At 45.4% G+C, this 26,837-nt stretch overlaps 1 protein-coding gene across 5 annotated transcripts in view; it reads right to left on the reverse strand.

Moving 5' to 3' along the window:
• Positions 1-26,549, reverse strand: part of KIRREL3 (kirre like nephrin family adhesion molecule 3) — a 565,070-nt gene extending 538,521 nt beyond the window's left edge. For all 5 annotated transcript variants that reach the window (XM_035265039.3, XM_035265035.3, XM_054241711.2 and 2 more), the window contains exon 1: positions 26,232-26,549. In XM_035265039.3, the coding sequence (XP_035120930.3) occupies positions 26,232-26,286 (55 nt within the window). In that variant the 5' untranslated portion in view covers positions 26,287-26,549. The remainder of the gene's footprint in view (positions 1-26,231) is intronic.
• Positions 26,550-26,837: the final 288 nt, after the last annotated feature.

Below are 26,837 nucleotides of genomic sequence, written 5' to 3' on the forward strand. Positions count from 1 at the left end.
ACACCAACCTAGTTGGTGCAGCCTATTACATACCTAGGCTACATGGTACATACAGCCTGTTGTTCCCAGGCTACAAACCCGGGCAACACATGACTATACTATTTATTGTAAGCAACTGTAACACAACGGCAAGTGTTTGTGCATCTAAACAAAGAAAAGTTACATTAACAAAACAATATTATCTTTTCTTTTTCCTTTTTTTTTGAGACCAGGTTTGGCTCTATCACCCAAGCTGGAGTGCAGTGACACCATCTCAGTTCACTGCAACCTCCGCCTCCTGGGCTCAAGCCATCCTCCCACCTCAGCCTCCCGAGTAGTTAGGACTACAGGTTCATGTTACCATGCCTGGCTAATTTTTGTATTTTTTTGTAGAGGGTTTCACCATGTTGCCTAGGCTGGTCTTGAACTCCTGAGCTCAAGCAATCTGCCTGCCTCTGTCTCCAAAGTGCTGGGATTACAGGCGTGAGCCACTGCACCCAGCCTGAAAACACTATTAATCTCATAAGACCACCGTCACATAGCAGTCCGTCCTTGACCAACAGTCATGCAACACCTAACTGTACTGTACTTCTTCAACTGCGTGGTAAGAATGTGAAAATCCTGGAGGTCGCCTTAGTTGAGCCTTTCTTCCAATTTCACAATCTCCTTTATGTCATCTCAGATGCACTATTATCCAGCCTTCCTGTTAAGAGAGCTGTGAATGGAGGGCTGGCTGCCCACGAGGGCCACCTGCTTCATGTTCATGAAGCTTTCATTCTTGCAAGGTTCTCTTTCCCACTCTCCTGAAATTTCCCTAAACAAGTATTTTCTGACCATTTACTGTGTGCCAGAACCATATTCACAACTAGGGGTACAGAAATGGGACTGCCAGTATTCCTACCCTCCAGAAGCTGCTAGTCCATAGATGATTTGTTGATTATAATTCTGCTCTCTCAACTGCATAAAAGAGGCTTATTTTGTAACTGAGGACAGTTATATTGTTCTCTTCTAAGCCAGTTTTCTTTAAGTCCATGGACCACTGGAATGAGAACACCTGGGATGTTAGCTCAACTGCAAATTTCTGGGCCCTCCTGGAGTTCATTAGACTCTACAAATCTAGGGACTAGAGTAGCTAGAATCTCTAATTTTAAAAAAGTACCCCAGTTAATTCTCATGCACAGTAAGCCTGAAGAACTCCAAAATGCTGCCTTTTCTGCCTAAATAATGCTAAGTTTGCTAATTTCCTCCAACCTTCCTCATATTACATAATTCCCAGGTTTTTCTTTTTCCTTCCTTCCCTCCTTCCTTCCTTCCCTCCATCCCTCCTTCCCTCCTTCCTTCCTTCCTTCCTTCCTTCTTTTCTTCCTTCCTTCCCACCTTTCTTCCTCCCTCCCCACTCCCTCCCTCTCTTCTTTCTTTCTTCCTCCCTCCCCACTCCCTCCCTCTCTTCTTTCTTTCTTTCTTTCTTTCTTTCTTTCTTTCTTTCTTTCTTTCTTTCTCCTTCCTTCCTTCCTTCCTTCCTTCCTTCCTTCCTTCTTTTCTTCCTTCCTTCCCACCTTTCTTCCTCCCTCCCCACTCCCTCCCTCTCTTCTTTTTCTTTCTTTCTTTCTTTCTTTCTTTCTTTCTTTCTTTCTTTCTTTCTTTCTCCTTCCTTCCTTCCTTCCTTCCTTCCTTCCTTCCTTCCTTCCTTCCTTCCTTCCTTCCTTTCCTTCCCTTCCCTTCCCTTCCCCTCCCTCCCTCCCTCCCTCCCTCCCTCCCTCCCTTCCTTCCTTCCTTCCTTCCTTCCTTCCTTCCTTCCTTCCTTCCTTCCTTCCTTCCTTCTTCTTCCCTCCCTCCCTCCCTTCCTTCCCCATCTCCAAGCCTTCTCTATATGCCCCATTTTGTAAATGGCTAAGGTGTGGCTCTCAAGGCAGAGCAAATTCATTCCAGACTTGGTCACATCAGCAGAGGGTGCCATGGGGGTGTTAGCATCCTCCATATGGACACATTGCTTTCTACAGAAGATGCTGAGAAGCACATTATTTGTAACTACACCACATTGCTAGCTCATATTGAGATTTCAATAAGATAACAACCCTCCAATTAAGACTCTGCAATATACCTGACAGAGGAAGATTTGTTTATCAAATTTGTGAATAACACAACATCACAAAGGAGAGACAGATTATGAAATTATAATAGCATATTTTTTTTTCTTAAAGGAGGTGTTAGCATGACTCGCTTTTGGCAAGCCCAAGGTAGCTTCCAGAGACCACGGATTATTCTGAGTGTCTATGAACCATTGAGTTAATCTCCTGCACATTTTTTTCTGGAGATTCATATGATGTTTACCTGTCCACTGTTTCTGAATCCACTGTCATTTACAATTTTACTTTTTTAAAAAGTATGATATTTTTCCAGACTCTCTGATTTTTCAGTATTTCTTGACTATTATTCACCCAGAATGGTACCAGGATCATATTTTCAAATGGTTTTAGTGTTCTGGAAAGTTAATTTTGTTGAATCTAGTGATCAGATTCGTTTTAAACATATCAAAGGTATCATCATGATAGCTAATGATAGCTAATATTTATTTTTTCTGTGTCAGATAATGGGCTGTACTTGTAGAGTGTCATTTCATCTACCCAACAAGTCTATGACATACATACTCTTGACATATCTATATTATAGAAGGGTAAAGGAGAGGGGAGATTACCACTGGCATAAGGTTATTACTACAAGGTGGAGCTGGCACTTCATCCTTGATCTAGGTGACTCGGAATCACACCTTATGTGATCTCTTACTGTCACATTCCCATCTCAGCTTTTAATTCTTTCTCAATTCAGCTGGCCGTCCCTCAACTATGAACAGCATGATAGAAAAGAGGGTACCAAGGGAGCTGAGAAGTCCTCTGTAACTAACAAATACCCTGCTGCATTTCCCAAGGAGGACTGCACTGCCCTTTTTATTCTTCCTCCTTCCTTTTTTTCCTTTTCTCTTTTTCTGCAGGCTTCAGCTCCTTCTGGGTCTTCGTGTCACCTGGCACCTTTGTTACAGGCTCCTGCACCTCTTTTGTCCTCTTTTTCTGCCAGGTGTCCCGCCTGCTATCCTTTGTACCTTTTTTTTCAAACCTGAGCTCCTTGGAGAGTTGTCTCTCCTTGGAGAGCCACGTTGGCTTCTTTAGATGCTGCCGCCCTTTCCTTCTTCATCAGGATCATTCGTTTGGCACTGTCAAAACACTGAAGCTGCCACCTTTCTTCAGCCACCTTTCCTTTTTATCAACCAGCTTTTCATATTGTTCTTTTCTACTGCCTCCAACGATCTTCCTGATCCTCTAGGATTAGTGTCTGGCCATGCTCAGTGTCCTCTTTTTGTTACCAATTCCTAGAATTAGCATCCACTTTCTTTCAAGATTCCCATTATATTAATTCAATCATTCCTGTATTCTTTCAACAAGCATTTATTGAACACCTATTATGCACCTTCCTATTTCACCAGGTTTATGCCTTGTTGGCACAATGCCAGGCACAGTGGGTGTTCAATAAATATTTGTTGAAAAACTGAAAATTAGTTAGACTTGAGCCCAGAGTGACAGAGTCCCCTTATTGATTTTTCCCCAACCTTCTGAGTGCTCAAACTGCTTGTAAGGCAATTAAAAAGTAGGTCAAGAACACTGTTTCAACAGGACCAGCCTTCCTGCCAATGTCTGGAGAGCTGAAGTTGTCCACCCCAACTGGAACTGGCTCCTGTGCCTGATGCATGGTTGATACTTTGGATCAGGAAAGAGCACCCATTTTCTGTGTACCACAGATAATACGCTGTACTTGCAGCAATCACTTAATCTACCCAACAAATCAGCTGAATTGAGAAAGAACTAAAACCAGAGATAGGGAATATGACAGTAAGAAATCACCTGTCTCCTTCTTCCTGGTGTCCTCACTCAGTTTCTGTGCACAATATGTCCCACTCTCCATTGAGTGGATTTCTGATTATAGCTCTGCTGCCGGTCTACTTACAGCCACCTTCTCCAGCACGCCAACCCACCAAAAGTGGCTCCTTCCAACCCTGTGGCCACAAGCCCCAGGGATAATGGTCACAGCACATCGTGGTGTTAGATTTTTGTGCTACTTAAATTTATGATGATCCAGGGCATGAAGGTAATCAATCATGTGACTTCTTTCATTGTTGCTTTTGCCCCTCCTCTTCTCCAACAATTTATTTGAAAGGTGACCCTGCTCCATCTCCTCCACCAACATTCTTCCTGTGTCACATCGTCATTCCTGTGGTGGGCGTGTTCTTCACCCTTCCCTCCAAACTTCAGTTAATTAGGTTTCTTCCATTCTTAAATGTGTAACCTCTGTAATCAACCTGCATTCTTTTCTTTGTAAACCCCAACCCCTGGTAGCAATTATGTCCTAAAGGAAAGTCCCCTGGCAACTTCAAACAGGTTGTTTCCTCTATCACCCAATATATTCCTGTGTTTACATGCCCTGGCCAGGAAGCTTCCTGACTTCCCGGTCTACACCCAGTGCATTCAGCCACTGGTCCTCCTTGTTTCTGGCTACACCCAGCTCCTTGGTTCTGGCCACACCTAGCTCCTTGTGGGTCCCTTAGTGGGCTGCATTCTCCCAGGCTTCCCAGGCTTTAGCACATGCAACCCTTTCTTCTCCCCACCCTACTCTTTGCCCATTTTTCTTAGCCAGCGTCCACTCTGCCTTGGAGCTTTGCTTCATGGTGGAAGCCTCTCTGAGCTCTCTCTCCCCGAGGTGAGCTAGGCATCCCTAGTGTCTGTTCCCACAGGAACAACTCTAGTGATTGTCACCTGGGTCCCCACCTCTCTGCCCTCTGGTTGCTTGTTCTCTTACCTGGCTTCCCTGGTATATTCTGTGCTCTGAATACTTTGGGGGTACAACTGCCTTTCTGAAAGTTTGGCAGGTTTCCCAGTGTGTGCTGAGAAAACAATCAGTGTTGCCAGAAGTGGGAAACATGATTTCCAGGGGGAGAATGGCGAACGTACAACTCTCCATCAAAACTGAACTCCCAAACACAGGGAAAGGCGCAAACTCTCAGACAAACAGCTATTAAGGACATAGAGTCCAAATTCACCCGGAACAAAAGACCCGTCTGTAACCATTATTTATCACTCAGCAAACACTCTCTTTGTATTCCATTGTCAATGCTCCACAGGCCACGTCTGCCTTTGGGCAGGGGGGAGAGAGAGAAAGGGTGAGAGAAATGAATAGAAATGAGAGTGTGAGTTTCACTTTATTTATTTATTTTACATATAAATCAACTAATCTGTTTAACATTCATATTAAAATTGTAATCACCTTTGCACACATTAAAATACAAACTAGCACAAGTAATAGGCCTTAAGAACAACATTACAATAGCTATTAACATATAACAGCTACCTTATCAACTTACAACATCCCTATAAAATAATAACTGCATCCAGGATTGATTTGCAGGAAATTCATTCTCCCAGAGCACTGAAGCCTGACTTGAAGTCTGGGGAAGGTGAGAATCTGGTTGTTCTTTGGCTGGCGCAGAGAGGTGGCTCTTGGGGAGTGAAGGGAACCAGACACGGAGATAGAGGCTTAAGCTTTCATTACGGCTCTATTATCCACTAGAGAGATGACCTGGGGAAAATGTCTACACCTCACTGAGACTCAGTTTCCTCGTCTGAATAGAAATAAGGGTATTTCCATCATAGTGTTTTTGTGAAAAATTAAATGAAGTCCTAGAAAATTACCTGGCCTTTGTAGCAGGTGCTTAAGAAATGTCAGCATCTTTTTAAGACAGCCAGGTGCTCTTAGAGGGAGCAGGGGCTGGACCAGAAGGATGCCACTGAGAACATAATGTTGTATCTTTCCCATTAATTCCTTTACTCACTTATTAAACGATTGTTGATATGAAAAATTTTAAAACATTAGAGTTTCTCTCCTTGTGGGACTTACCATTGAATTGGGAAAATATCAAGTAAAGAACAAGCTGGACAGGACTGAACATGTGAAAGGATAGAATATACACATTATATTGGTGAGGAAGAAAGGATGAAGTGACTATGAGTGAGAAACAGGAAATCACTGCACGAAGAGGTAACATTTGTGCCACGCCTTGAAATATGAAGCATATTTCAGTAAATAATGAGAAAAAGGATATTTTAGGCTGAGGGAACTGTATAAGCAAGGGTACAAAGTCATGGCATATCCAGAGAAGAGTAAATATTCTTTTTCTGGTAGAAGCTTGGAGAGCAGAGAGGAATGGAGAGGAAGATGGGTGCTGGAAAGATAGCTGGTGCCAGATAGAATGAATTAATAGAACAAATGCAAGCATATACAGATTGTAGGGGACCTTCAAAGCTGGGAGAGGATGGAGGTGTCAGATCCCAAGTGAAGGTGTTCGGGCTTTGTTTTACAGGCAAAGGGCAGCCAGTGGGCTTGCCGAGAAGGGGAGGAGTAAATTTTGTACCCTATGAAGATACAAGGAGTAATGAAAGACAATGGTGAAGGGTGACTGTGAGAAGAATTGGGGAACTTGATAGGGTGCTATCGTAGTTTTGGAGAACATGAGTAGGGAAATGGAAGAGAAAATGGAAAGGTGACATAGATATATGTGAAAGGCAATAGAGATTAAAATGTGTCATAACAAGAATTGGATATGGGAGATAAGAAAGAGGCTGGTGACTTGGCTTCCACACGAGGTGTTGGGAATATAGGATGCCCTTTACAGAGATTAGGACCCCAATCAGGGAGAAAATAATGATTTAGTTTTCAGAATGTTGTATTAAAAGTGATCCTGGGCTACACATGAGAGCATCATCAGTCAGGAAACTGAATGACTCATAAGTATATTATATTTTCATTGTTACTCTCAGAATCAGCCACCAGAATGGGTGCTAGGAGTGTAAACTTGGAAAGAACCAAGATTCAGTTCTTTTGAGATGACTTAGAAATGTTGATCCTCAGTACTTAGCAATGAGAGATGGTATACTTAGATCTCTTTACCATGGACTGTCATTCATCCAATTTAAATCACTACAAGGTACTATTCTTACATGATAGGCCTGAAAACCTTGACACTGAGTTCTAGATACTTGAAGCCTAATACCACAAAAGTACCTCTCCGGACAACCTGTCACATGAATTTTTAGACAAAGGAAGGAAAGCATGGCCCATTGGACCACAGCAAGACCTTCTTATTTTTGCAAGCCATTCTATTTTATTTGTTGTTAGTGTTCAGTCCAGGACCTAGGCAGACTACAGATTTTACTGCTGATGGCTGCAGGGGCCAGTATCAAGTGATTTCTTACGAGAACCTGGAGAAGGAGGGCTGATGGCCATTGGTCCCGCTGAGAGCACATTTCTAATCACCATTATTCTGTAGGAAAATTCTCAGGAGGTGATATATGTGCTCTAACTTAGGATTCCAGGCAGAAGACAGTCCAGTACCTTCCTAAGTCACTAAGGAAGAGCTACATACACTGCCCCTGTGTCACTGAAATGAGATCTGTCAATCTGCCACTACCACCCAAGCAAAGGCAAGGAGGTATTTCTTCATCTGAGAAAACATCTTGCCTTTTATGGCACTGTTAAAACCACACATCTGGCTGTCTGAGGAGGTCTCAGCCACACATGCTCGCTGGGCTTTTATCAATGCACCCTTGTCCTTGGAGTAGGCTCCTGATCTTGGTGCCTGGGGAACTGGGGAAGGCCTCAGTTTCTACCCCAGAGCACCTCTCTCCAAGCTGCCTCCCAGCCCTGGGCCGTGGGTTTCTGTTGACAGTGCCTGGAGGAACCATCTGAGCTTCTGCACCACACACTCCCTTGCTTGGGGGCTCTGCCGGGATGACAGCCTTTAAATGCCTCATTAATATTCAAATCTATTCAAGTCATTTCAATTTGAATTCTATGCATATTATCTGATAGAACAAATGCAAATATATACAAATTCATCCATATGAAGAAATAAATAGGGGAAGCTGTGCATAATGGGATTATAATCATTCTCAGGCTTGTCTCTTTCTTTTAATTCCCTGGAGCCCAGAGCTCTGGAGCTAGCCTAGATGCTCCCACCTGGAACTGTTTAACAGTAACCAAACCTTTCCTGGACACAGCTTCTTCAAGGACTGAACATTCGAGAATCCTATTTAAAAATGTTACCATTGTCCACTGATTGCTTCTCTCTCTGGGCTTGTGACATAGAGTTGCAGGAGATTTGTAAGGTGGGTGTGCGTGTGGGGTTGGCCTCAGAGACCCATCTGTAGACTCAGGGGCTGACCCCAGCCTGGGCACATTGGCTTTCAGGTCTAACAGCCTCAAGCCCTCTATGGAGTCTTGATGCATCTAGTGGGAAGACGGTGGGGAGAGGACTAAGCGCCCCAATTTCTCAAATCTTCCCAAACCTGAGGGAGACTTCATAAGGCCTTTAAAATACATCAACTGAACCTCAACACCTGGGCAACACTGAGTGGCATCACATGTTTTCATCGAATCTCTCCTTTGCAGCAGGACTGAGTGGCATCTAATGTTATCATTGTATCTCTCCTTTGCAGCAAGACATGCAAGCTGATCCTGGAGCTGCCACTTCTTTACTTCCACGCACTGTTTCCACCCATTCCCCCAGCTCAAAGCCTCCAACCATGACTCTTTTCTAGCCAGATCCTCAGCCAAATGCCAGAAACATCATGCACTATGGAGGCAAGGAAGGAAAAATCAAAGTTCAGGCAGTGAACCTCCTACCCTACAGCAAATCAAACATAGACAAACGTAGGACCCAGTCAATCTTTCTTTCACACTGTTGTTGTTGCTCATCTGTATTTCATTTCAATTACTCCAAAGACAGGAGGAGGCCAGGGTGTATGGTATGTTAAAGGGGAGTCCTCACACTCTAGACTAATGAAGCCAAAGTAAATTGCTATTAAGAACCATTTAGTGAGGTTTAAATACAGCATCGAATAGATGTGCCCCCAATCTCCCCCCATGGGACCCGGTGATAGTTGCATCTAGTAGTGACTCCACTGATTAGGTAAGCATAATTTGTGCCAAGGCATAATATAATATTATAATAACCATTTCATACTAAGCACATATTATTTGATAATCCCAAAGTACTTTGTAGATACACATGGAAGAAGGCCATTTTCTCCAACATTTCTCACGCAGAGGTAGGATAGCAATGCCTATATTTTCTTCTGAAAGGGAAGGCTTATCTAACTTCTGTCTTTGGTCCTTGTGGTAGACAGAATAATGGCCCCCAAAGATGCCCATGTCCTAACCCCTTTACAGGGCAAAAGAGATTTTGTAGGTGTGATTAAATTAAGGTCTTGAGAAAGGGAAATTTTCCTAAATTATCCTTTGTGGTCTGATGTAATCACATGGTTCCTTATGAGAGAGAAGCAGAGGATCAGAGTCAGTAGTAGGTGAGGTGAGGATGGAAGCGAGAGGTTGGAGTGAAGAGAGGAAGGGGCCATGAGCCAAGGAGTTCAGGTGCTCTGCCTCTAGAAGCCAGAAAAGGCCAGGAAATCTATTTCCCCTATAGCCTTCAGAAAGAAACAGCCCTGAAGCACCTGGACTCTAGCCCGTGAGACCCACTCTAGACCTCTGACCTCCAGAAACTAAGATAGTACATTTGTGTTGTTTTAAGCCACTATGTCTGTGGTAACATGTCAGCAGCAGTAATGGGAAACAAAGGCTCCATACATAGGCTTTCTCAACTGAGGTTCCTCCTCTGAGCCACAGAACCCCGAGAATAATGTGATTAACTGTTTTTACATATCTAGTATCATTTTAGATGCATAGGAAATAATTTAATTCATTGCATGCAATGGAGGCCTTTTATGGCATTAGAGGTTAATTCTCCCCATGAACCCCATTGGGAAAACTTGCATGGCCAGAAAGCCACGTGGCACCTTGCCCTGAAAAGAGACTGAGGATGCCCACCAGAACTATTCTGACCTTTGGCACCAGCTCAGTCCATCTGGAGACACTGACCCGGAGGGCCGCAAGTATCTCACCTCTGAAGAGTGCCCTTCATAGAGTTTCAAAGCCCTCACACAAAGGTGTTCTCTCCAGAGATTCACAGCAACTTCATGAATCATGGAGGAGGGAAAGCCTCCTTCCCTCTTCCATACCAGGGGCATGCCCAGAGCCATGCAGCAGGCAAGTGACAGAGCCTGTAGCCTCCTGGCCTCTGGTCTAGGGCTTCTGTCATGTGCTTGGAGGATGAGGAGTTGTGATGAGTGTTCTAGGCCTTCAAGAAGGTCTTCTTTGACTGACAGGGGGTGGATGACACTTTATGGCAGATGCAGTGCATGGGGGTCACGGCCAATAGACCCAGTAAAAGATTGCCCTGGGAAAAGCTTCCAGGCCATTCTTACTGGCTGCTGCCATGCGCTAAGTCCTTACTATAATGGAGCTATTATGTTCTTTTTGTTATGCCTCATTTAGAAGAGAGGGCCTTAGTCAAGAGCAGTTTTTCTCCCAGCCTCTGTACAGAAATGCTTGTGCCATAATTGGAATCAACCATCACTTTTTACCAAGAACTTTGTCCAAGCTCCCTGCACGAAATGCTCTCCTGCCTCTCAATTAGGTATTCACCCCACCAAGCTCCATGTGAGCACACAGGAAGTGCCCCCAGGAGCCTCCTCTGCCAAGAACCCTCTAAGCACACACACTCTTTGGGGGCAGGAACCCAGGAGGGAGATCTGGAGGAGGGAGATGGAAGAACCCTGAGATGCTTGGAGTTGAACTTCTGGGTTTTCATTTTAACTTTCCCACCCACTACCTGTGTAACCTTAGAGAGGCCACTTAAAGAATCTGGTCTCATTTTCCTTACTTTTTAAAGGGAGACTCAGAGTTGATTCAGGAAGGAAGACCATAATTAATGTGAAAGTGTTTTGAAACTGTAAAGTACTATATAAATGCAAGGAAGGATTAAATTATTATCACCTTTTCCCTAAGGAGGACTTGGTACTCATAGGTACTCTAGTTGTAAAAGGCAATAATAATGATAAATAGAGCACATTCTCTGATAAAACACTTTCATGGGTTGGCAAGTGAAATGCCGGGCGCAGAAAGGTAGGAGTGGTCCAGAATTCCTGACACATTATGTTCTTTTCCTATGTAAGAAATACCAGTTGTGTCTGACTTTGTGCCAAAGTCCAACGAAGCCACTGCACAGTGAATGGAGGTGAGCAGGACCCAGCCCTGGCAGTCAGGAAGCTCACAATATGGAAGGGAAGTCGGACCACAAACAATCCACATTGATACATTGTAGTAAGAGCCACAGGAAGCTTCCAGAGGGGGCTGGGGAAGAAGGGAGGAAGGGCATTTAAGTTAGAAGGTGGGGAGGGAGGTCAAGGAAACTTCTACCAGGAGGCAAAAGGAGCTGAGTCCTCAGGGCAGAAGTTATCTGGACTAACGGCGAGGAGAGGAGATGGCCACTCTGGAGGGACACACGAGGAAGCAGAGCACTTTTGGACAATGTCAGTGGCTCTGTGTGGCTGTAGTGAAGAGTCATCTGAGAGATGGGGAGACTTGCACTCGGAGAACCTTTGTCCTGAAGGTGTTGGGATGCTGTCAAAGGAACATACACCCCTGAGAAGATAGCGAATGCTGTGCAAAGCTGGTGATTTCATTATCGCCATGGCTGAGCTACTGACATATTTCAGTGACGGATGGAAACTTCAAAACCTTCTTGAGTATAAGGCATGTGCCTTCGTGACCCTGACTGGATCGGAGAGAGTTAACGTGGTTGTTTCTGGACCCTATATAGCCTCGTGATCTCCTGAAGCCTAAAATGTGTGTCTCGCACACACATCACTTAGTGTTTCTGTTTCTCTGTCTCTCCTTTTTGGCCTGTACATCTACCACCTGTGCCTCTCCCCTTTCCTCTGCCATCACTCCAGTACGCAGCCATCTGGGGAGGCACACGGGGTGTACACAGCATCTACTGTGGGATGTGGGGGCCTTAAAATCTGTGGCTGGCTCCCCGCAACTCCCTCTCGGTTGCTGGGTTCATCAGCTCATACATTTGGTTTCCCATTGGTGATTTGGGTTGAAGAAAGATACCCAGATGCCTAGTGATAAGAACATTCTTTTTAATGAATTGAAAAATAAAGTAACAGTAAGCAGCTAGCAGATCCCAGTTTGCAATGAAGTGAATATCAATATTTGTGGTTGTATTGACCTTGAAGATTTTTTTTTAAAAAAACAGACCAAGAATTCTCGGGGTGCATTATTATATACATTCTGAATCTCTTCACTGTACAAAGCAGAAAATCTATCCTTTATGGACAAGAGCACCTCTTGTGTACAGCACTGACTTTAAAATGAACTTTCTAAAGTGTAGTAGAAGAAAATCTACGGCTACTCTTAGAAACATTCTTCCCTGTCAACATAGATTATGACATTGCTTTCCTGGGTTCCACTGGGGTGGGAAAGGGATGAAAGCCATACTGAAAGGAAGGGCTCTTGATTATTTCCAGCTAGGAGAGGAAGGCAATGATGTCAATGATGGATTGGCAAAGCTGCTGCGTTCCACATCATAGGTATGACCTTATTCTAAGTTTGGTTTCCTATGCTCAGGATGGATCCTGATTCCTGATGTAACATGAAAACATGAGAGGCAGCTCCCATGAGTCACCTTAAATTCTCTGATTAGAAAGCGACTTTCAGTGACTTTCAACTCCCTTGTGCACTTACTATCAGCAGTGTCCACATGGAGGTGAAAATGAGGGGACACCGTAAGGCAAGCAAGACTCAGCCTTGTTGGCCTGTGCTCAAAGTTTGAGCAGGCCTCAAGAGCAGCTGGTGGGCTCCATATAACACAGGCTGCTGGGTCAAAGCCCTTCTGATGTAGAAGGTCTGGGCTAGGGACCGGAAATGGGGATTTCTAACAGTCTCCACGTTGACCTGCAGACCACACTTGGAGAACCACTGTGATAGAGAATCTATGAACTCAAATAACCCAGGAACCATAGAAAGACTCTAATACTTTCTTGGTATGTGAGATAATTACCTATCAGGAACACATGAAGGGAGTCCATACCTAGAATGAGGGGGATATACTGATCCACGAAGATTTCTTTTCCATTATAATTGTGAGTGAGCAAATCTAGCAGGGTCTATAGCATGCATAAAGTCAACAATTAACAGGACTAAGACCATTTAACTAAAAAAAATACAACAGTCCATGTGTTTTCAAACTTTCCGTGGCATGAATTCAATGGTGTGGATCCTAGAATATCTGTTGATAAGAAGAGTGAAAGGTAGGTTTCCTGTTATTTCCACAGACAAAACAGGAGAGGTAAGTGTTCAGATATTCTGGTCGGTATGTCTTGTTTCTGACCAGTTCCAGTATTCAGTTGTTTTCACCTATAAAGTATGAATTTCTCTCTGCCAAAACCTCTGCCCCAATCTGATGAAGAGAACACCCAAAGCAAAGCTCATGCCCAGAGAAAGTAGCATCAGTGTGGATTTGGAGCCCTGACATCAGCTGCCAAAGCTCTGTTGATTTGATGGCATGTCCCACTGAGGGACTCAGACTGCAGAGTAAAAATAAGGCATTTGAAGTATTCTATGCGGAGGTCTATCTGCCTTGCATTCCTCCTCTGTATCGCTCTGATTTGATCTAAAGGAGCTTTGAAAACTTCAAAGAACTTCTGTGTTTGCCTAGTTTATCATAAGTGTCTCTTAAACCAATATCACAACTTTAAGCATGGCCTGGGTAGATATGTGCCATCTTCTGAAATGATTTCTGACATGAGGTAAGTTGTATCAGCCGAGGCCAAAGTGAAAAGATCCATAGGCTGTACAGCACTCAGGCTCTCCTACATTCTAAGAGTCTTATTCATTTCCCCCAATGACCATTATTAATCATTTCAGAAACATAGTCTCCTGATATTTTTACTATTCTAGACTTGACAAAAAAGGAGGGTTTTGAAGTCCCGGAATGCCTTTTGGAATGCAGAGTAGCTCAGTTCTTCCAGCACACAGCTACCACGAGGCTAAACTCTCCCTAAGCAGAATGGGATTTACTTATTTATTTTTTAATCCACTGACAGGAAGTTACGTGGTGATGAATTCTTTCAAGAAATCAGCATTTGGCTTTCAAATGTTTAGCTACTCTGGAAGTGGGTTGTGGAGGCAGAGAGCAGCCGCTAGCCATGGAGGAAAGCTTCTCAAATTCTTACTCAGCTTTTGTATTGGGGAAGAGGTTTTCTTCCATTTTTATCAGCTCTTCTTCCCAAATCCTACAAGCTATGAAGGAGGGACCCACTGGCCAGGGCAAGGGTTTCTGTGGTTTGCTGATAGTCACACAGCTGTCGAGGCACCAGTATTTCCAAAATCCTTCCTGAAGAATTTCAGAAATATTGGTGCCTCAACAGCTGTGTCGAGGGCACAGCTGGGCACAGGCCTGGAGATGGCTCCTGAATGGAGTGGCAGCAAGGGCTTTAAGGCATCTGCACACTGGTGTTTGATTGGTGGGTCTGTGACTCTCCAGTTGGATGACCTTCAGGCAAGTTACCAAATCTAAGCCTCAGTAGTTTTCATCAGCAAATGGGTCTAATGATCCCTGCTTTATTAGATTGCTGTAAGGATGTAATAAGTGAATGCAGGCAAAGCTCAGGAGAGGACCTGGCCATAGGCCTCAATACCATCTCCCTGTGGCTGGCCCCAATTCAGCAATCACAAGGCTTTGGGGGTAGAGAAACATGCTGAGACCAATCCAGGTTTTGATTTTTTTTTTTCTCACCACTCCCCTCCCTCCCCAGTTCAGCTTTCTATGAAGGGATCCCAAAACACTTAAGAAGCTGTTGGTGAAAGCAGAAAGGGAGCAAGTGGCCACATCAAGGAGTCAGGGGGCAGCAGGGTTAAGGTCACACACCTCGTTGGTATAACATCTTTTAGTTGGAGGAGCTCAGTCCCTATTATTTTTAGTAAATTCCCAAACTATGCAGCTTCACTTTTCCTCTTTGACCCACGTAGCATCAACCCCCAGTTTGAAATAAGGTTTCGCAAAACTTATGCAAAAATTTTTCTTTTCTACAAGAGATGCTCCAGAAGTCACCTGCCATTTGCTAGTAGAATTATCAGTAAAATGAAGACAGAAATCCTGCCTTCGGCCCGACTCCACTGCCCAGAAAGACAGACACTGTGGGGACAAAGGAGGCAGTGGCAGCTCACCCTGCTGCAGAGAGAGCAGCAAGGGACTCTGATGGTGAGTCAGGTGAGGGAAGCTGCTCAAATCTGAGCACACAGCTTAGAAAATCCCTCCAGCAAACAAAACTGAATGACAGGCCAAAGGCAACATAAACAGCCAGCCAGCTCTACCAACCACTCATGCTGCGCAGACAAGGCAAGGGAGTGAATGGTTCCAATGGTGGCCGCACCTTTCCTTCATTCCATTCCTGCTGTCTTAGTTCATCTGCCTATGGACCAACTCTGGGATTTCACTCACATCTCATCGTAATTATCAAGCGGCAAAAAGGGTGAGCCACCATCCTTTTGGAGGGATTCCAGGGTTCCCCTGGGGTCCCTCCTGCAGCATGAAGGCCATTGTTTCCAGGGCCTGTCGCCAGGATCCGGTTATCTTTCCTGGATGTTCAAACAGCCATGGCTCGTGGTGTTTTTTTTCTAACGGTGTGGTTGGAAGTTAGTAATTCTGTCCAGAGGTGAAAACAGAATAGCACCTCCACAGCCTGCCCAGGAGATCAGGAATAATGACGCCTCATTTTAGCATCTGTTTGCTTTGCGTTTTCAGCATTCGCAGGGAATGGCAGCAGAAATATTGGCTCCCTGACCATGGAAGGGTGGAATCACTCCTTGTGGAAGGGAAGACACCTGGAGTGGGGCAGTGGGCACAGGCCTGGAGGCGGCTCTAGGAAGAGGTAGGGGCTCCGGGCTGGCGGCCCCCAAGCTGGGGAAGGCTCACCTTCACACATAGGGGATACACGTCATCCCTGCGGCAGGGAAACCCACATGGTGGCTGGGCTTCCTCATTCCCTCTATTTGTAGCTCTCTCAAGCTCCTCTGAGCATTTTCAATTGTACTCCCTTAGGGGCTGCCACCCTTCATCGGGATCCCCCACAAAACTCCACCCTCACATCCTGCAGAATCAGGAGAGAGGAACTTGCCTCCTGCGAGAGCTGCAGCCATCTGAAACGCTGCCCTCACCACCCAGAGGCCAGGGGGAGAAGCCACCCATCCATCCCCTCCCTTCCCAGCCCCCGGCGGCCACTAGGCTTCCCCTTCGCAGTCCTAAGGGGCCTCCTAGCTCGGCTCGCTCTGGGCGGGCTCAGGGCTTTGCAAGCGCTGCTGCTGCCACCATCAGGCTGATTGAAGCACTGCAGCCTTCGCTTGGCGTCAGGGCGCAAAACACCGCCCCAGCTCCTGGCACCAGCTCCAGAAGAACAGCTCCTCTGTGCCTCCGTCATTGCCCCTCACTCAGGTGCAGCTTTCTATATAAGAAAAAGGCTTCAGAGGCCACCTCGCTGAAGAAACGGAACTCTGTGAATGTGGAGTGGACCCCAGCGTCCTCCAGCAAGGCGAAGGAATGTGCAGGTCCTAGGTTACAGGGAACACAGCCACTAGGGGATTAATGGTGGTTTTGCTTTCTTTGCCACAAGGTCAGTGAGGCAGGGAAGGGAGGGAGTCACTCCTCCCGCCACACCCGGATGGACGTGCTAAGCTTCCTGTGCGATGAACCAACAGGGCCCCAGTGTTACTCTGAAGCTGTCATTGCTCCCAGCATTGCCAAGGGTGACAGGTGGACTGTCACACTGCACCAGAGCCGACTCACCTGTGACATTTGCAGGCTACTGACAGAAATGGGCACTGACATGCATTAAAGAACAGAAGGACGCGATGGTTTCTCGTTGAAGCTGAGCAGTGGGTGGCTTGTCAGAGGACGTTTCTCTTGGCACTGTCTCTGGTGACCCAATGGGCATTCGAGGCCTTTCAAAAAGGAACAACTTCCTACTGGGCACGCCCTCACTTCACATAGTCAGGTTCTTCTTCTGCCTCCTGCGGGGGGCCCTCTCAGCATCTCTGCATGTGTTGATGTTACAAGCACTGCTGGCTTATCCTCTCATTACCCTTAGTTTCATTCCAACATTTCCACACTTATTCACAGCCTTCTATATGCCCAGTAGTGTGCTAGACACCAGGGGTGATAAAAGACATGGATTTTAATCAATCAATTAAGAGAGCAAAGTCCTTACCTTTGCTTCCCTTCTTTTTTATTTTATTTTTGTCAGAACAGCCACAGAAGGAGCTACCCAAGCGGTATATGTCCTTGATTACTCTTCAGCTCAATAGGCTGGCCTATTATTTCCTCTAGAAACTTTGTACCCCAAGGTAAAGCTGAATTCTAGAAAGATAAAGAAACTGCCTCAGAAAGAGTCTGGAAAAAAAATCGAGCTACAATGCTGCATTCTTATTCAAAGGTCAGATCTGGGATTCAGTTCCATGACTTTCATAGGAAACTCCCTAAAATCCTTTTCTATGCCTAGACACTGGGGATTGCCACCAATTATGACACTATGACTTGTCTTATGATGCTACAGCTTAGGATAGTCTCCTGCACATTTTAGTGTTGATGTGGAACAGCTGGATCTACCAGCACCTGGAGGAGCATCAAGGCAGATGAAGAAGTGAACCAGACTGAAAATGACTTTAGTCAAGCAAAGTAACCTCCCCCGGGATATGACAGCAATAATACCCACTTCTCATTACTTCTGCTTATGAAATGAGGTAGTGCTTGTGAAAGCCACTCTGCAACTTGTGAAGCCTTATGCAAATGCTAGTTATCCTCACCATCATCATCATAAGAACATAATTATTGTCACAACTACCCACACCATCAACAACCAAAAGTATTTGCCAGGCATCTACAAGAAAATTTGCTGGCAAGGAGCAAATAGAATGCATCACCTACCCCCTAGAAATGTGTCATCTAAAATAAATAGATTGTTGCTAAGAGATAATATTCAGAGGATCTTAGAGTTGGAGAGATTTTGGACGTCATCTAGTCTACTCTCTAACCCATTTCTTAGGAATTGACTCCCACATTCCTGGTGGCCTCAATTCCACTGTGAATCAGAACATGTGAGACTGTTCAATGGGCCAGCCTTAGACACAAGACTTACATATCCACCGTCATGGAAATAATACTGTCTATTTCTTGCAGAACAATTGGGGTTTTGCTTCACCGTTGAGCTTGTCCTGCTAGCCTCCACCAGTTTCTGAAGAGAACAGGCCAAAGTATGGAACACACAGGTAGATTTGATGACATTCTCTACTCTTAAATGAAAGGGTACTCAGTGGCAGAGCCTTGTAAAACATTTCCAACATCTTCTGAGTAGAATCATTTAACTTGTAACCTTGGTTTCCCTAAAGCTGGTATAACAGCTTCCTCTTGAGAACAAGAAAGACATCGTCAGCACAATGTCCCTAGGTTTCTGTGCTTACCTCTTCCAGTGCTGTTTCCCCTTCTGGTGAGCACTCCTTTTCAATGTTAGGCTGCCTCTGTCTCTGACTAGCCTTCCAGGGGACCCACAAACCAGTAAATCCCATTCCTCAATGCACTCCATCTGCTCAAGTCCAGTGTGCAGCCAGCAGTCCTGCCTCTGTGTGTTTCCATGATCTTTTTTCTTCTCTTCCACATTCTTTAGCTAATGCATCACCCTGGCATTCATCTGCCTACTATCCTTCTCTGTCTCTTCTCTGGAATGTAGACCAACCATTAAGGTCAGTTCCCCCATACTTACTTTCTTGCTCACTTCACCCACCAGCTATAAAGATGATAAAGTATATTTCCATTCAATTCCACATTTTTTAGTTCCATGTGAAACACAAGAAATACCAAGAAGTAAAAATAGCATGTTGATCCCTAAACTCATGATACAGAGAAGACCACAGACCCATAGGCTACTAGCAATGTTTCTCAAGTGTTTACTTAATTCTTTCAATCCATCCTCAAAATATGTATAATGGTACCCATGGCCATGCACAAGTTGACCCTTCCCTTCCCAAGCTTTCTCTCCTACTTCCCTAATACAGTAGCACTCTAGCCACTCACACTGCCCATGGTTTCTGAACACATCACATTCTATTCTGCCTTCATGCATTTGCATACACTGTAAGGTAGGTAAGAGACTGGAAATCTCTTTTCATGCTTCATTTAGAGAACTCTTGAGCATCCTATAATGTTGAGCACAATGTCACCTCCTCTGTGCAACCTTTTCTGATGCTTTGCTGACCCCCTGTTCTCAGAACACTCTGACAGCTCTGAGCCCAACACATTGTAACCTTAATCGAAGTGCCTGCTCCCAAACCAGACTAGGAGCTCTGGGGCAGAAATATGGTCTTCATTATTTTTGCATCAAAAGCCCCAACACAGTGCCTACCCCATAGGAGGTCCACCATGAGTGCTGGCTGAGTGGCCAAGGGCTGAGCCTCAGTGTCATAAAATGGCGTTTGATCACAAAGGAAGGAGCAGTAAATTTCACCCACTGAGACAACAGACTATGTGGAGCCCCTGCAGAAAAATGTGGAATAGTGACAGTAATGTTTGTTTGTTATTGCTGCAACTCTTGGCATCAGATTTCAAATTCCAGTTGTCCAGGCATAAGTTAAAAAGAATTTGAACTTGTAACAATCATCCAGTGAATACAGGCCAAGTGAGCACACCATCTAGGTAATTCAGGATGATATGCACACATCCTTTCTGATACTGACATACATAGGCCATCCATTGCAGTTTTAGCTTCAATTATCAAAATAAAAACCCCAAACCAAAAAACAAACAAACAAAAAACCCGGCTTTGGATAAATCTACTTTGCTTTTCCCATGAAGGCAACTGAAGAGTAGGGTGAGAGCATCTCTTCCACTCGAGGAAAGTGGTTGATTTGTTCTAAGTTCTGGAGACATCACACTGATGTAACATTAAGTTGTGTGTGTGTGTGTGTGTGTGTGTGTATGTGTGTGTATGTGTGTGTGTGTGTGTGTGTGTGATTAGTATGGGGTCAGTAGGGCATGGGAAGGCTTCCAGATGCCAGGATAAACCTGTCCAGGGGATGCAGGCAGGGGTCTATGTTTGACTGCTCCCTTTGTGGTTATTTCCAAGGAGGAGAAGGATGACTTCCAATTTCCACCCTTCACTCCCCAACAGAACAGCTCTAGACAGAGCAGATTCACCCATGCTGGCCACTATTTCCATGGCCTTAACTTGTTACCAAGTATGCCAAGGAATAGCTGACATTTATTTAATGTTCACAGTGGTGTTGACTGTGTACTCACTGAAACATTGTATGCTTACGGAAGACATTTGTTTCCAAGCAGCTTATGCTAAATTGCAGTGATATAAAGGAAACACTTATCCAATATTGACATTTACCAACTTCTAGAAGTATACAGCCAGAATACTCATTTTTACCACTGGGAAAGGAGAAAAAGAATGAAAAAGCATAATGGTCCTAGTTTCTTCAGTGGGTTAGAGGCTACAAGTTAATGAAAGTTAATGTGCAGTGTGGGGGGTGGGGGAGTTCAAGGTGGAGAAGGTCCTCCACCTTCTTGTGATGCTTGGTTCTGTGGCACAGTGTGCTTTCTGAGAGGACTTTTGCCCTTCCATGCTTCATGAGAAAGCTTTGGCAGTTGACAGGACATAGCATCCCTTCCCGGCAGTGAGAGATGTATTCTGATGATCTGTAAGGTGTCTATATTCTTACTTGACATGCATTTCTAACTGGGTAAATTCTGGCTTTCTCTTGGGAAAAGAAAATGGCATGCAATGATGTACGGAAGAGTGCTGTGTCTCAATGCAGTTGATTCTCACATCATTCCTCTAACAGGAAATAAAATCCAGCTCTACTTGGAGTACAGGATGAAGCAATTACAACCTGAGCACAATATACTGGCTGGCTTTGCTGCTGACTCCCTTTTGAATAGCTGTGATGAGATACGAAATCCAAGGGAACAGTTAGTTCCCAGAGCAGCAGCTCCCACCAACCCTGCTCCAAGAATGCTGGGGTATCCGCTGGCCTTGAGGCAAGACTGGAGCTCCAATCACTGCTGCAAGCACCACCATTAAAGTCAGGATCACTGCGGTGGAGGAATTCAAGTGCGCATTCCAGTATGCTCGTGATCTTACTGACCCTCTCCACTGATGAATATGAACACCCCTCTTCCCAGGCACAGGACAAGTTCAGTGCCTTTTTGTTTCTTGATGGACCCCAATAAAAAAAAATGCAGTATTTTTTCACCTAAAGGTCATCTCAGCATCTTAAGGAGTGCAGCTGCAAAATAATGCATATGGCCTTCTAGCCCCCTTACCCCCCGCATCTATAGCAAGACCCTAAAACCAGTGCTTTTGGCCCTCCCCCTCACTCCTCCATTATGGGCAATTTTCTTTTCCTTGGCCATGTTTCCAAAACAGTTTATCTTTTTATCTCCTTGGAAGAAAAGTACTCCACAAATCAAAGGTATCATTAGTATTGTTATTATTTTGCTATTGAAATCTCTTCAATTCACTCTGGATTATTCATGTGCTTTTTTGGGTCTGCAATATAATGCTGCCTAAGTCACCCCCACTGGGCTGAACAAAACAGAAAAATTGCATCTTCAGGCCTAATCTCCTGCTCCACCCCATCTCCTGCTGGCCCTGGCTTCCACCAACACAGGCACACATCAGGCAGGGCTGCTCCTTGGTACCATGCCTAGCTTGCCGCTGCCGGTTCCAAGCCAAATCCTCCTCTGTACACCCAAGGAAGGGGGCATGATATCTTTTTAGAGCAATGTAAAGGCCTTGACCCCACCCCTTCCAGTACTCCCCTAGGGAGTTTCTTTTCCATCCTCAATAGATCTGGCTGGCAAGTGAGGACTCCTTACTGGGACACAGACACGCAACCACCCCCATGCCCAACAGTCATGTTCCAGTTCCCCCACCCTAATGTTTGTTAAAGAAGTGGTCCCACACCCTTGGCTGCTGGTGCATTGACCTTCTAGGACAAAAGAACTGATTCTTCTTCCTCTAGACAAGACGTCATCCCATCCCACTTGGGATGCTGGTAGGAGGGAGAAACACACATTACTTCCCTCATCTTTTGTTTTATGACATTTCTGGGTAAGGGTAAGTGTTTCCAAAGTTGCTGTTTACTCCCTACTTCATTTCCTGATTCCTTCTCTGCCTCTGGCCCCCTATGATCCTACCATTCTTTAGACCACCTCTGATGTATTCAGGCTGTCTTCTGATGCCGCCCCAGCCTTGCCCCTCCCAAGGGAATTCTTTGCTAGTTGAAGCCACTTGCGGTGGCTCCTCCCCTTTCATGCTTCTTGTCATCCCCATGGCTCTCTTCACCCTGGCCGGCTCCCTCCACTCCCTCTGTTTTACCTTTCTGTCTACTAGACACTCTTCTATTCCCCAGGAGATTCAGATCACCATGACCCTCTGCCCTCTGACAGCCACTGACAGCCCCTTTTGGTGTTTACAGCGAGGCAGGAGAGGCACTGGGCTGCTTAGATTCTTCCCAATAGGGAGATGGCGCTTCAAATGCATCCTTAGCTCAGAGATGCCATTAATAGGTAAATGCAAGTTTTCACTTTACCCCAGTGCAGGACAGTGCGCATGGGAAGCCAAGAGATCTGGGTTCAGCAGAATTAGAACCTTCAGAACTGCAAAATCCCAAGGCAGGACAGAATGCTCTTGGAATGCCAGAGCAAAATGCCAGAGTGGGGAAGAGGACACCTTTCTTAAGAACAAGTGTCTGCAGTAGAAGGCGCCAAGTTCTTACCACTGTGTCTCCCCTGTCTCAGAAGTGGAGATCGGAGATCCCCCTGGAGGCAGGGAGTCATCAGTCTCTAGGACCTTATTCCCTCCAAGCTACCTAAGATGTGCATGTGCAGTCTGAATGGGGCTTGAAAATTAAAGAGGACACAGAAGGAAATAGTTGTGGATGAACTGAAATGATAAAGGGAAAAATATATAGCAAGTTCTAAGTTTATGGATGAGAAGAGAATTGATTATTTTTCACCCAGGGTCAGAACATGCCTTTTCTCAGCAGGAGGTAAATTGTGCTGTGACATTATCCCTCTCTGAACAATGCATGACCATCCTGACAGCTGAGGGAAGAGGCATCCCCAGCAAGGGACAAGCTCACAAGCAGCAACACTGGCAGCTCTCCATTCCCTTGCTGGGAGCCAGGCCCAGGAATGCTCCCAGCAAGGGGATGGGCAGGAGTGGAATCAGGAGGAACGTTATTTAGCCTTACTACTGCCAACTTAAGAAAGATAAAGAAATACTTAATTTCATTCTATATGAAGAGCCCAAACTTTCAAAGAATAGGGACCTAGAATATTACTGATATTAATTATACATTGATTTCTGCTCTCTCGCTCTCTCTCTATCTCTAAAGGGTTATGAAAAAAGTATAGGTAAATAAATATTTGAAAAATTAAGAAGAAAAGGATGGCTGGAGCGGACTTTAAGAGTTTACCTGTATCTTGAGAGCACTGCTTGGAGCACCCTCTCTGCACGGGGACGAAGATACAGGACACATGGAGCTTGGGAATCATGTTCCCAGAAACTCCTAAGAGAGCCACACAGATTCCTACTGTGAGAGGTGTTGGACAGCAGATGGCCATGCCATCGGAGTGCCAGGTAAGGCCCTAAAAAGAACCCTGGACATTTGTTTTCTCTGAGGGAAAGGCCATCCCCTGAGTCTCTTTGCATTTCCTGGAAGAGGCATCCCAGCATGCAGGAGGCAGAGGTCAAGCAGGTGGCTCTGTGAGGGTGTCAGGTGGGGGTGTAACCTCAGACCTCAGTCAGGGGATCACAGTGGAAGCCACTTAGAGCCATGTGGGCTAGACCTCCCATGACCTGTGAGAAGTGGCTGTGTTCTATCCAATACGTTGATGAATTCATGACACTGGGTAGAAGCGGGCACTGAACATGAGCTAAGCGTACATGTGAAGATGGTTGAATAGAATCCTCTGGGGAATCCATAATGCCCAGAACAACATCCACATAAACAAATGTCCACAGATCAATGCAAAATATAAACATATCACATTGCAGTGAAGTCCATAAAACACCCTCCCACTTGATGGTTCGATCTCTTAATTCCTGCAGTCAGACGCTGTCTATTCAAGAAACACACAATGTCCAGGGATGCAGGGTATCTGACCAGCCATGTCCACTTGGGTCTCCTAATATTTGTTTAGAGCTGTTTTCCAGCCTCTGGATCAGGTATCTACCATTTGGTAGGGTGGACAGTGATGGCCAAGCTCAGAACACTCCAGGAGCACAAGGTATCAGGAAGTACATGATGCTATGGTTTCTTCCTAGCGCTCTCAGGACTCAGGGTAGATAAAACAAGAGCATTTAACTTGCATGGGTAAATATTTAAAGATTGACAGGAAGCAGTCAAGAAACAGCTCCAGACCAAGAAAGAAATAAGCACAACAGAAGATGTACTCTGTAATGATTCAGACAGCCAGGGAGGTACTCAGACACCTAGAGCCTTCTTATGCCAATCTAGATAAGTATCACGGATCAAGCTTCTAAATACACAAAACACGGATTAAAACATGCACTGGTCCCATGCAAATGTGAGTTTGTGTGTTTGTTGGGGGTTGGTTGGAAGATTCTCTCCTTCTCTCAGGGATTCTATATAAAAACTTCCTGAGCGAACTGGTAAGAAGCAAAGAAGAAAGGGAGTGAGTGTGTGTGTGTGTGTGTGTGCACGCGCACACACGCGTGTGCTCATAAGCAAACACACACACATCCAAGAAAGAGGGTAATCTTACAAAATGGTAATATAACTGAACCTGTCTCTATACCAGTGTTCTGAGATAGTTCTTATTCATTCAGCCTGAAAACTCTGGGGAAGGCAATTTATCTTCCTGCTGCTGTAAGGAGCCCTGGTGAGAAGCACATAACCATACGAATACATGACAGTGTGTATGCATGTGTGTGTGTGTACATACATTAATATTATACACAGACATGAGTATGCACATACAAATATGAAGAAGGGGCCCCTTTGCTTTCATCAGGAGGGCCAGAAGCAAAGTTTGAACTGCACAGATAAGGAGAAAATCTGCGGTGACCACAAGTAGCAGTGAAAGAGCAGAAGAAGGAAGCCAGGTTTTTGCTTACATTTGGCTTCTCCCCGGCAGGGGAAGAACAGGAGACATGCTGTTTGCTTGCAAAGCCAGCCACCCATGGCGGTGCTTTGCTTTCTCGAAAACTTTTACCCTTCATTTAATCAACAGATGGATGTGCCCTGTTGTGGATTTTTTCTGAGTCTTGTGCCTCTAAGAGCTGAGTTGGCTGGCACAAATGCAGCCTCAAATGGCAGAGGTGCATTGGCATTCCAAAACAGTGGGAAGGAACCCATGTACTTGCCCCTTCAAACTCAATTCCACAGGTGACTTTTGATGCCTTTGGCTAAATAGGCGCTCACAATCCCTCTCCCGAATTTCTCTCTTCTTCTTCCACCACTACCAGCCCCAGGGCTCTCAGTGGCAGGGAGTCTAGAGGTGGCAAAGTTATTTCTGGAGAGTCCACCCGCTTCTCTGCCCCTGCTAGGCGGCAGGAAGCAAACAATCAGCACCCGGGGCGAAATTTCATTTTATACCCTGAAATTCAGTGCTGTGTAGGATTCAGAATTCAACCTAATTTAGGGAACTGGATGACATTCAATGAAACTCTTTACAGGCTTTTTCCAACCAGTGAAAATTACCCCCCACAATACATTCTGTAATTGCAACTCCTTTTTCAACTGTGCAAACCACACACATTATTCGCTTTTGAATACACTTGTGCAAGTCAGACCCTATTCAAGCTGAAATATCCACCTAAACCAAGCTCTGCCTCCCTGTCATCTCCTTCCCTGGCCTGGGTCTGAAGGCGAGGAGGTGCCCACAAGTTCAGAGTGGCATAAACACAGAGATACTTCCTAATTAACATACCAGAAGCATAAAGGACTCATTTGCATTGGAGAGTTTGAGCTGGATATTGACAAGTGAGAGGAGAAAGTCATTCCCCTCCCCTCCCATACCCCTTCTTTCCAAAGGAAAATAAACAGTACCATTCTGTTGCATTTGCAAAGGCAAAGAGGCAATGCCAGGACATCTCAACCCGGCACCGAGAGGCGCATCCATCAGTCCGAGTTCCCGAAGCCTGCCCACATTCCTGCCCACAGCCTCCCTAGCCCTGACAACCCAGCCGACTTTTGTTGCAACTCCAGCAGCACAGGGGTCCTACCTTGACTGAAAAGGAAGAAGCAGACGAAGAGCAGATCGAGCTGGGAAGGTTTCATTCCTTAGCGCAGCGAAGGAAAGCCGGCGGGGTAACTTGGGTGTGCAGTTAGTTTCTCTTCCTTGGCGGCTCCCGGTGCTCAGCCTCCGCCGGTCCTCTCGGGTTCGCGCCTACCATCTGTCCATCCGTGGGTCCCTCCTGGTGGCTTCGCGCTCTTTGTGCCTCTGGGTATCTGCAGCCAGCTGACACAAACTGCCTGTTTTTAGCCGCCTCGGGAAGCCGGGATTGTCAGCAATGTCCCCACTCGGAGCAGATCCATTCTCTGGCTCTTGGCATCCCAGGCACACGGCTTCCTCAGGCGGGCTCCTCCCACAGTGAGCGAGCGAGCTAGTGACGAGTGACAGAAGGACTCCTTTCACTGAAGCTGAGGCGAGGGGAGAGGGAGGGGAGACAGGTCATAATTAAAGAGGAAACACTTGGAAAAAGGAGATCTATGTAAAACGGAAAGTGGGGGAAAGGCTGTGTTCTTTCTTTTCCCTAAATGGGGAAAAATCCAGCTTTTGTCACCATTATTGACCAAAAGCCATCTTGAGCTTGGAGCAGAGCTGTGAC

Source organism: Callithrix jacchus, chromosome 10 (genome assembly GCF_049354715.1).
Source record: "Callithrix jacchus isolate 240 chromosome 10, calJac240_pri, whole genome shotgun sequence".
Taxonomy (NCBI): Eukaryota; Metazoa; Chordata; class Mammalia; order Primates; family Cebidae; genus Callithrix; species Callithrix jacchus.